This window comes from Babylonia areolata, chromosome 34 (genome assembly GCF_041734735.1).
Source record: "Babylonia areolata isolate BAREFJ2019XMU chromosome 34, ASM4173473v1, whole genome shotgun sequence".
In the NCBI taxonomy this organism is placed as follows: Eukaryota; Metazoa; Mollusca; class Gastropoda; order Neogastropoda; family Buccinidae; genus Babylonia; species Babylonia areolata.
Window position 1 is genome coordinate 17554918 of NC_134909.1, and position 12648 is coordinate 17567565.

Genomic DNA, 12648 nt, shown 5'->3' on the forward strand with positions numbered 1-12648 from the left:
CGTGATTCGAACCCGGGACCCTCAGATCGAAAGTCCAACGCTTTAACCATTCGGCTATGGCGCCCGTCATCCATCTGACAAAAAAGTTCAGGCTTTCAACCCGACATGGCTTTCCTTGAACAGCAGACCCCTCCTCCCTCCCTCTCCCCACACTGTCTCAGCCTCAGAAAGAAACAATTACAGTGTTTTTTAATAAGGAGGAGTTAGTGGTCAGCTGAAATACACTGACTCTCTACATCCACTGTCCACAGCACAGCTTTCTTTGTCAAAGGAAATAACAGAATACAGGCATGGAAAGGGGGAGAAAAAAAAAAAAGCAGAGCCACACTCAACATACTTTACCTGCATCATTTCCTACGACAGAACAGCAGGGCACATAGCCATCAGACACGGCCACAACAATGGTCAATGACACAAAATGACATACAGACACACGTGCATGCACACATGCACGCACACACACACACACACACATGCACTGACATGCATACACAGAGCAGACAACTGTTAAATGTCTCAAAAGAACTTTTTATATAAACTCTGCACTAAAAACACACACACACACACACGCACATGTACACACACGCACATGTGCAATAGTGTGTCTGAAAACTCAAACACAAGACACACACATACTGGATATTTCAAATCACAAAATACAACACATTCCCATTCCCACCCAGCAATTGTTGGGTGTTCTCAAAAAAAATCTCGACACTTTACAAACACAAAAATCTCTCATGCAAGCACACATCTGAGACACACGCATGCACGCACCCACACACACACACACACACCAGACACACATTCTACTTAACCATTAAATGTGCTATTACCTGCAGTGTGTGGATGTATGTATGAAACGGTGTATGTGATATTTTTTTTACATTTGCGTCTTCGTAATATTCGTAAAAGCTGTTGTTGACTTTTACAGTTATGGTCCCCATGTTGTTTACTTGTCTATGTTGTGATAATGCACCTGACCAAATTTCTCCAGTTGGAGATAATAAAGTTATTCTTATTCTTATCATTTGTTCACAAATGTTTGCATACTACAGAACCTACTCAAACTCCACAACATTCTACCTATTGTTTTCAGAAAAGAGTAAAAGAGTACTGTTAAAACTCAAATCCTTCATCTCTTCCATACAAATTTTCTTTTTCACAAAGAAGGAGAAGAAGAAAAAGCAAAGAAAATCTGTGTTCTGAAAAAAGCAAAGGAGTACCGTTAAAATTGAAATCCTCTTCGTCTCTTCCATACACATTTCTTTCTGACAAAGAAGGAGAGGAAGATAAAGCAAAGACAACATGTGTTCTCAAAAATGAGAAGACATTCTGAAAAAAGAAAAGACAATCTCTATTCTGAAAAAAACAACAAAAAAACCCTGAAAAGACAATCTCTGTTCCACAAAAAGAAAAGACGATCTGTGAGACGATCTGTGTTCTGCAAAAAGACGATCTGTGTAGAAAAAATTATCTGTGTTCTGCAAAAAGACAAGACAATCTGTGTAGAAAAGACGACCTGTGTAGAAAAGACGACCTGTGCAGAAAAGACGATCTGTGTAGAAAAGACGATATGTGTTTTGCAAAAAAGAAAAGATGATCTGTGTAGAAAAGACAATATGTGTTTTGCAAAAAAGAAAAGATGATCTGTGTAGAAAAGACGATATGTGTTTTGCAAAAAAGAAAAGATGATCTGTGTAGAAAAGACAATATGTGTTTTGCAAAAAAGAAAAGATGATCTGTGTAGAAAAGACAATATGTGTTTTGCAAAAAAGAAAAGATGATCTGTGTAGAAAAGACAATATGTGTTTTGCAAAAAAGAAAAGATGATCTGTGTTCTCAAACTTCCCAACACCTCAGTTCACCGCAAAAGCAAAAACCCCCAGATTCCGAGAGGTGGCGTGTGACGTCAGGAGGTCAAACAGTCACAGCACAACACACCGCAGCGTGGATGGTTAGCGTGTGCTGTGCTGTGCTGTGCTGTGCCGTGCTGTGCGATCAAGTCTTACTTCTTTGCGGTGTTTCCGATAGCGGGAGGGGGCGGACGCACACAGACACAACCTGCTCCCTTGCTCTTCCATCTCTCTCTGTCGTCACACACACACACACACTTTTCTCTCTCTAGTATCGCCCCCCCCCCCTCCACCCCACCCCCGCCCACACACACACACACACACTGCGGTGTTGGTCAACATTTCTTTCTTCTTCTTCTTCTGCGTTCACTCGTATGCACACGAGTGGGCTTTTACGTGTATGACCGTTTTTACCCCGCCATGTAGGCACCCATACTCCGTTTTCGGGGGTGTGCATGCTGGGTATGTTCTTGTTTCCATAACCCACCGAACGCTGACATGGATTACAGGATCTTTAACGTGCGTATTTGATCTTCTGCTTGCATATACACACGAAGGGGGTTCAGGCACAAGCAGGTCTGCATATATGTTGACCTGGGAGATCATAAAAATCTCCACCCTTTACCCACCAGGCGCCGTCACCATGATTCGAACCCGGGACCCTGAGATTGACAGTCCAACGCTTTCACCACTCAGCTATTGCGCCCGTCAACATTTCTTTCTGTTTTTTTAATCTTAAGTTAGAAGAGCTCTTATCCTTGGCTGGAAGTCCCCCTAGGAGGTGGAGCTCCGAAGAAAAAACCTGCACCTGCCGAGGCTGTCCTACACATGGCAGTATCTGCACCTGTGGGACTGTGAGCGTCGGTAGGTGAGAGAGTGGGGAAGGGACTGCACAACTCCTCCTCACTAAAAAAAAAAAGAAAAAAAAAAGTCACCTGTGCTGGTCAGGCCATGAGGACACACACCGACAGATAAGCCTGCCTGCCTACTCATCCGTCAGACCAACGGAGACTCCATCAGAAGTGAACCACTGCATCCCTTGTCTTGAGACTTAACCCTTTGAGCCCTGAGTTCCTGAGCAATTTTAACCCTTCTGCCTGAGCTCCTGAGCCAAAATTTGCAAATAATTGGTATTTAATGTGTCAAGATATAAAAAGAGTGCCCTGACCACCACTTTACCGGTGGTAGAGAAAAATGACATAATGCCTAGCCACCGGTTGAGCGGTGCGTAAACACTTGTGTCGTGTTTTGCTATTGGTCGCCTTATAGTGAAATCGATCTTTTTTTATCCAAAGCACATGCATAAAACACAGTGAAAAGGCGCGGCCATGTTGGTACTACGTTCGCTGACGTCAGAATATTACGGTTTTTCTGAGTGGCTCTTCAATATAAATCAACCAATAGCAGAACACAACACAAGTGTTTACGCACCGCTCAACCAGGTGGCTAGGTATTATGTCATTTTTCTCTACCACCAGTAAAGCGGTGGTCAGGGCTCAAAGGGTTAAGCAACTTGTGTCAAAATCATATTTCAGTCACTATGTGAAGTCTGGTAGCTAGCTACTGGTCGAGCGGTTGCTATAAATTTGTGCCTGAAGTGAAGCACCCCTCCCTGTTGACGCAGCCAGGGCAAAACATGCCAGGCTGGGAAGGGCTGCACAGGCTGAAAGGGTCGACATGCAATGGAATGAACTAAATAAAACAAAGGAACAAATAATTAAATATACCAAAATATAAATAACAAGAGAGGCAAGGCCTTCAAGACTCACTTGTGATAAATTAAGTCCCCTAGCATTAATTACAGAGTAATTTCCCTTCTTTACTATCTGCACCAAAACGTTTGCAAAATAAATAAAAATTCCATGCTTAGCAAAAGAAGTTCCTGTTTGAACAAAAAATGATAATAATGACTCCTCTTGTTGTTGTGCCAGAATAAGAGGTCAAAGTGCCAAGTTTAGAGAATACAAAAAATATAAATATAACAGTAAATGCAGTTTGCATATAATTTGGCTTCTTTTTTTATTTTTTTGTGCCCATCCCAGAGGTGCAATAAATTTTTCCTATTTTTATGTCAAATTTGGTGTCAACTGACAAAGTATTTGCAGAGAAAATGTCAATGTTAAAGTTTACCACGGACACACAGACGCACACACACATGCACACACACAGACAACCGAACACCGGGTTAAAACATAGACTCACTTTGCTTACACAAGTGAGTCAAAAATGAAAGACACACAGAAGGCATATGATTGAAATAAACAACAGACAGACAGACAGACAGACAGACAGACAGAACAAGGATACAGACAAACAGCTAAAATGACTCGCTGAGACAAAAAAGTATTCTCTAATCTGTGGGACAGCTAGCTACAGGTGCTGAAAGTATTGTATACTTGGGGTATTTTTGTGTGTGCTATTTAAATAAAAAAAAAATTCATAGCTACAGATGTTACCAGTAATGTAGTAATTATTATGGGACAGCTACAGGTGATAAAAGTAATGTTGTATAGCTGTTTTTTTCAAAGTTGTTTTTTAATTTTTTTTTTATAGATATAGATGTTACCAGTAATGTAGTAATTATTATGGGACAGCTACAGGTGATAAAAGTAATGTTGTATAGCTGTTTTTTTTGGTGGTGTTTTAAAAAAATATTTTTTATAGCTACAGGTGCTACCAGTAATGCAGTGTAGTGTAGCTACACGTGCTACCAGTGTTGTGTAGTGTACATTAGCTACATGTGCTAACAGTGTTCTGTGTTTGTAGTGTAGGTTAGCCACATGTGCTACCAGTATTGTGTAGTGTGGCAAAGCTACAGGCGCTACCAGTAGTGTAGTGTAGTGTAGGATAGTGCAGGTATTACCAGTGTTGTAGTATACTTTCATGATAGCTACAGGTAGCTGCCACAAAGTAGCAGCGTAGTACAGGATAGCTACAAGAGCGCCAGCAGGGTGCCAGGCCTCACCTCGGTGTTCTGGACGTCCTCGCTCTTGCTCTTGCACTACACAGTGCCGGAGCTGCCCACGGCATCCAGGGACAACATGGTAGTGTAGTGTGGGATAACTACAGGTACTACCAGAGTTGTAGTTTAGCGTAGGATAGCTACATGTGCTACCTGTAATGTAGTAGTTATTGTGGGATAGCTACAGGTGCTACCAGAGTTGTAGTTCAGCGTAGGATAGCTACATGTGCTACCTGTAATGTAGTAGTTATTGTGGGATACCTACAGGTGCTACCAGTATTGTAGTGTACATTAGCTACATGTGCTAACAGTGTTCTGCGCTTGTAGTGTAGGTTAGCCACATGTGCTACCAGTGTTGTGTAGTGTAGTAGCACAGCTACAGGCGCTACCAGTAGTGTAGTGTAGTGTAGGATAGTGCAGGTATTACCAGTGTTGTAGTATACTTTCATGATAGCTACAGGTAGCTGCCACAAAGTAGCAGCGTAGTACAGGATAGCTACAAGAGTGCCAGCAAGGGTGCCAGGCCTCACCTCGGTGTTCTGGACGTCCTTGCTCTTGCTCTTGCACTGCACGGTTCCAGAGCTGCCCACGGTGTCCAGGGAGAACTTGTCTGACCAATCCAGCGCGTCGATGCGCAGCTGGGCCTGCAAACCCCGGTTCAACACAGCGGGTCAGCGCTCGTTAACATCGACACCCCCCCCCCTTTAATTACAGAAACACCCAGCCCCTTGACATTGTAATACCATCAAAAACTGTACTGTCACAACCGTGTAGCAACACCACCCCTTCCCAACAATACCATCACAAACCCTGTGATAATATCCTTCACAACCATACTGTAACAACCTTGTATTGTATTGTATTGTATTGTACTGTACTGTACTGTACTGTATTTCTCTTTTTGTCTCTGTGTGAAATTCGGGGCTGCTCTCCCCCAGGGAGAGCGCATCGCTACACGGAAAGCGCGACCCGTTTTCCTTGTGACCCCGGTACACTTGGTAATAAAGACATATTCTTCTTCTTCTTCTTCTTCTGCATTCACTCGTATGCACACGAGTGGGCTTTTACGTGTATGACCGTTTTTACCCCGCCATGTAGGCAGCCATACTCCGTTTTCGGGGGTGTGCATGCTGGGTATGTTCTTGCTTCCATAACCCACCGAACGCTGACATGGATTACAGGATCTTTAACGTGCGTATTTGATCTTCTGCTTGCATATACACACGATGGGGATTCAGGCACTGGCAGGTCTGCACATATGTTGACCTGGGAGATCGTAAAAATCTCCACCCTTTACCCACCAGGCGCCCTCACCGTGATTCGAACCCGGGACCCTCAGATTGACAGTCCAACGCTTTAACCACTCGGCTATTGCGCCCGTCGACATATTCTATTCTTTTCTATTTTTTGGTATTTGTTCCTGCGTGCAGTTTTGTTTGTTATTCTGGTAACACTACCCCTCCACAACAATACCCATCACAACACTGTGATAATATTCCTCACAGCCATACTGTCACGAATCAGTTTCAAGGTGTCCAAGAGTGTGGACTGCTCCTTAATTACATGCTACACCACATCTGCTGAAGAAAAAAAAAGATGGAAAGAAAGAAAGAAAGAAAGAAAGAAAGAAAAGAACAGATGGCTGATCTTTGCATAACATAATAATAATTGTGAAGTCTACACAATGTAAAACATTAACAGAAAAAAATTACAGTTAACCTCTACAATGTAAAACATTAACATAAAAAAATGACAGTTTATAAAAAAAGAAAAAAGAAGAAAAAAGAAAAAAGAAAACACCACCCACCCACCCCACCCCCGCCCCTACCTGTCAGAAACCTTTAATAATATCCTTCACAACAATACCATCATCACCACACTGTCACAATCCTGTACATGAGACAAAGAGACTTCAAAACTACTGTAACACCATAACCCTCACAGCAGCAAAATCATTCAAACAAGATTATTCTGTTTTTATTTCTATCATTATCATTATTTTCTCATATATTGATAATTACGTTTTACAACCACAAAATGAACCTCACAATATAGAAAGGTTACAACATCATTGTAGCAATAAACTGGATCCAACATGATCATCATGATGATGATCGCAATAAAATGCCTATCGCCGTAGAAGAATCTGCTCAGTTTGTGCTTGACTGACGTGAACAGAATGTTTTGTTATTGTTAAGCACTTGGAGATGTGTGTTAAAAAGTGCCACATAAATTACCGTAGTTACCGACCACCGGGTTACAAAGCCCAATACCGTTATGAACGTTCACAAAAAATACAGTCAACCAAGGTTTCCAAAACCACCACACCCCCGTGCTGAGGTTATGTCACAGCAGGCAAACTATCGGCTATCACCTGTGAGTCAGTTTGGCTAAAAGCATTTCTACATAACCCACACAATTGAAAAACAACAAACAACAACAACAACAACACAACGCACACCAGAAATTTAAAAAAAAAGAAAAAAAGAAAAAAAAAAAAAAAAGGAGGGCAAAGCCTTGATGACTACAGTGCAATTCCTAATACAGTATAGCAATTTTCATTGTAAATGTAGCATATCTAGGCAACAACTAAAAAAAATTCTAAAACCAACAACAACAACAAAAAGAGTTAAGCCTTGATGATAGTGCAGCTTTTACACTGTGAGTGTAGCAAACCTGGTAGTAAAAAAAATAAAAAAAAAAAAAAAAAAAAAAGAGGCAAAGGCTTGAGTGACAGACAGTGTAGCTGTCTCACTGTGAGTGTAGCAATCTTTGTTAAAAAAATAAAATAATAAAATATAAAAAAAAGTTCAGAGAGGCAAAGGCTTGATTGACAGTGTAGCTTTTACACTGTGAGTGTAGCAATCTTTGTGTAAAAAAAAAAAAAAAAAAAAAATTAAGAGAGACAAAGGCTTGATTGACAGTGTAGCTTTTGCACTGTGAGTGTAGCAATCCTGGAGAGGAAAAAATGAAAGAGGGGCAAAGGTTTGACTAAAAGTGAAGCTATTCAACTGTGAATAGCTATCTTTGAAGAAGAAAACAAAAATACATAAAAGTGAGGCAAAGGCTTGACTGTCAGTGAAGCCTTTCCACCGTGAGTGTAGCATTCTTCGGAAAAAAAAAAAAAAAATCAAGAGAGGCAAAGGCTTCACTGACAGTGTAGCTTTTACACTATGAGTGTAGCAATCTTGGAGAGAAAAAAAAACAAAAAAACCCACCCCCCAAATATTCCTTGTGACCCTGGTACACTTGGTAATGAAGGCATATTCTAGTCTAGTCTAGAAAGTCTGGCATTCACAGTTTTCTTCATGTGAGAGATCACACATGCCATGCTGTTAGAATGTGCAACCCTCCAAGACAGTTCTACACTTCCAAAAAAAGAGAATGGAAAAAAAAAAAAAAAAAAAAAAAGAAGAAAAGAAAGCCGTATCTATGTGCAAGACAGCAAACATCCACTGGTATAAAAATAATCACAGCGCAAAATGTCATCAGTACGTGGTGTACATAGTATCATAACCAAGAGAGAGCTTGACATTCATGGCATATATATATACATATATATATCAAAATCAAGAGAGAGAGCATAACATTCACGATACATACATTACAATCAAGAGAGAGAGAGCGTGATATTCAAAGTATATGTACATTACAACTGGAGAAGACAAACGCCCACTGCAGTCACTATAAGCAAGTGAGTCACACAATTCACACAGCAACCGAATCGACGAAGAAACGTGCCACACAAACACGCTGCCTTTCGTGCACTTTTGACCACAGGCACGTTACGACATTACGTTTTCACTGTGTACTTTGAGACCAACGTGTGTAGTGACAACACCTTAGCACTGTGTATTTTCAGATGTGTGTTACGACATTACTTTTGCACAGTATTCTTCGAGACCGATTTGTGGAGTGACAACACCTTAGCACTGTGTATTTTCAGATGTGTTACATTACTTCTGCACAGAGTTCTTCGAGACCGACATGTGTAGTGACAACACCTTCACACTGTGTATTTTCAGATGTGCGTTACGACATTACTTTTGCACAGTATACTTTGAGACTGACATGTATGGTGACAACACCGTCGCAATGTGTATTTTCAGATGTGCGTAATGACATTACTTTTGCACTGTGCATTTTGAGACTGATGTGTGTACTGAGAATACCTTTGCACTGTGTACTTTTCAGATGTGCATAATGACATTACTTTTGCACTGTGTACTTCGAGACCAATGTGTGTACTGACAATACCTTTCCACTGTGTATTCTCAGATGTGCGTAACGACATTACTTTTGCATTGTACATTTTTGAGACCGGCAATTTCTCTACATTGTGTATTCTCAGATGTGCGTAATGACATTACATTTGCACTGTACATTTTTGAGACTGACAATTTCTCTACACCGTGTATTCTCAGACATGCGTAATGACGTTACTTTTGCACTGTGCATTTTTGAGACCGACAATTCCTCTACACTGTGTATTCTCAGACGTGCGTAATGACATTACTTTTGCACTGTGCATTTTTTAGACCGTCAATTTCTCTACACTGCGTATTCTCAGCCGTGCGTAATGACGTTACTTTTGCACTGTGCATGTTCACAAGCTCTCTAACCGTTCCTGTCTGTCTGACCCGATCCTGAGGTGGACGGACCAAAAACCTGTGCAAGACTTGAACCCATGAACACTCGCTCATGAGTTGAGTGCATGATCGCTAGGCAACCCCACCATAACACTGGATGTCTGTGCAGGGCTATGGATGTAAAGGTTTAAATGCATGTTTTATGTGTGGGTCTTTGAACATTGTACAGCTCAGCCGAGCATGTTTTTAACATGGAAACATGATTTATAAACTGGGATTATCATCATCATCATAATTACATGAAATAGGCCTGGTAATCAAAGCTATGAAGGGGCTACGCCCACACACACACACATACCCATACATGCACCACACACACACACACACACACACACACACACACACACACACATGTGCATGTGCACACATACCAATACCTGCACCACACACACACATCCACACACACACACACACACACACACAACCATACATGCACCACACACACACACACGCACACCCATACATGCACCACACACACACATCCATACACACGCACCCATACATGCACCACACACACAGACACACACCCATACATATGCACCACACACACACACACACACACAGACACACACCCATACATGCACCACACATACACACACAGACACACACCATACACACACACACAGACACACACCCATACACACACACACATACACACACAGACACACACCATACACACACACACAGACACACACCATTAATGCACCACACACACTCACAAACACACACCCATACATGCACCATACACATACACCCCCATTCCCACATGCACACAGACCTCCCACTCCCCCATACACACACACACACACACACACACGTGCGCGCATGCACACCCATCCACACACACACACACAGAAACCAACCTGTCCATAAACAAGTGCACAAGGACAACAAAAGTCCACACAGCAAGCAGCAACATGCAGACTGACATCACACACACACACACACACACACACACAGTCATGCACACACACACACAGACATGCACACAAACATGCCAAGCAGGCCTGTCCCCATCAGCCGAGAGCCCTAGGCCAGCTCACTGCCCACCATCACACCACTTCATCTCTGTGTCACTCTCTCAAGGAGGACGCGTCACTGCGTTCAAACAAATCCAGGTACGCTACACAAGCAGATGCGTGACCAGCAGCGTAACCCAACGCCCTTAGTGTGGCCTTGAGTGCATGCATATATTATATATATATATATATATTTATGTACCTATAAGCGTGGATTTCTTCCACAGAATTTTGCCAGAGGGGTCAATACTTTTTGTCGCCATGGGTTCTTTCTCAAATGCGTGCTGCATACACGGAGCCTGGGGGTTTGTCGTCTCCTCTGAACGACCAGGTGCTCAGTTTGATTTTCCAGTCAAACTTGGTTGGTGGGAGGGGTGGAGGGGGGGGGGGGAGGGGGCTGGGTGGGAGGGGGGGGGTGGGGGGAAGAAAGGGAATCACCTGGGGAGAGTGAGGAAAACAGGTACCATTTCACACCTGGACACCTGGGGTGGGGGGAAGAAAGGGAATCAGAAGAAGAACCCAAGACCCTCACCGACAAGACACCTGTACTGGCAAGAGGAGGGTGGGTCTTATCCATTCTTCCACCCCCTTCCTCCTCACTCTCCACTAGGCCGAGTTTTTTTCTTTCTTCTTTCTTTCTTACGTTGCTTCAACCCCAAGCCCAGCACACACACGCACCACAGAACTGTGTCCAGGGGCTGTGGCCAAGCTTCCAAGGTCAGTGTCCCCACAGCCATCCAATCAAAAATCATGGTGCTCAGATAGCCGTGCTGACCACTAAGGACATCAGAGACACAGCCATTCAGAGGGCAGTGAATTCACATCCACGGTGTCTAGGGCTCCGTGTCAGAGAGGGCTAGGGGCGGGGCTCGATCCTCACTCTTCTGCTGCTTGAAAACCTTCCCCAACACCCTAAGTCAGGTACCCATGAGGAAAACAGGTACCCTTTCACACCTGGGTGGAGTGAGGAAAACAGGTACCCTTTCACACCTGGATGGAGTGAGGAAAACAGGTACCCTTTCACACCTGGATGGATGGAGTGAGGAAAACAGGTACCCTTTCACACTTGGATGGATGGAGTGAGGAAAACAGGTACCATTTCACACTTGGATGGATGGAGTGAGGAAAACAGGTACCCTTTCACACCTGGGTGGATGGAGTGAGGAAAACAGGTACCCTTTCACACCTGGATGGATGGAGTGAGGAAAACAGGTACCCTTTAACACCTGGATGGATGGAGTGAGGAAAACAGGTACCCTTTCACACCTGGATGGATGGAGTGAGGAAAACAGGTACCCTTTAACACCTGGATGGAGTGAGGAAAACAGGTACCCTTTCACACCTGGATGGAGTGAGGAAAACAGGTACCCTTTCACACCTGGATGGATGGAGTGAGGAAAACAGGTACCCTTTCACACCTGGGGAGAGTGAGGAAAACAGGTACCCTTTCACACCTGGATGGAGTGAGGAAAACAGGTACCCTTTAACACCTGGATGGAGTGAGGAAAACAGGTACCCTTTCACACCTGGATGGAGTGAGGAAAACAGGTACCGTTTCACACCTGGACGGAGTGAGGAAAACAGGTACCCTTTAACACCTGGGTGGAGTGAGGAAAACAGGTACCCTTTCACACCTGGATGGAGTGAGGAAAACAGGTACCCTTTCACACCTGGATGGAGTGAGGAAAACAGGTACCCTTTAACACCTGGGTGGAGTGAGGAAAACAGGTACCCTTTCACACCTGGGGAGAGTGAGGAAAACAGGTACCTTTTCACACCTGGACGGAGTGAGGAAAACAGGTACCCTTTCACACCTGGATGGAGTGAGGAAAACAGGTACCCTTTCACACCTGGGTGGAGTGAGGAAAACAGGTACCCTTTCACACCTGGATGGAGTGAGGAAAACAGGTACCCTTTCACACCTGGATGGATGGAGTGAAGAAAACAGGTACCCTTTCACACCTGGATGGATGGAGTGAGGAAAACAGGTACCCTTTCACACCTGGATGGATGGAGTGAGGAAAACAGGTACCCTTTCACACCTGGATGGATGGAGTGAAGAAAACAGGTACCCTTTCACACCTGGATGGAGTGAGGAAAATCCAGAGTAAAAAGTACCTTTCCCCAAGGATACAACACTGTGCCAAAAAAAAAACCCTAAC

General features: G+C 43.4%; 1 protein-coding gene across 1 annotated transcript in view; it reads right to left on the reverse strand.

The window, feature by feature from the left end:
- LOC143277558 (intermembrane lipid transfer protein VPS13A-like) overlaps positions 1 to 12648 on the reverse strand; it is a 240807-nt gene that overhangs the window by 46287 nt on the left and 181872 nt on the right. The window contains exon 62 of the mRNA XM_076582437.1: positions 5349 to 5462. Within this exon, the coding sequence (XP_076438552.1) occupies positions 5349 to 5462 (114 nt within the window). The remainder of the gene's footprint in view (positions 1 to 5348; positions 5463 to 12648) is intronic.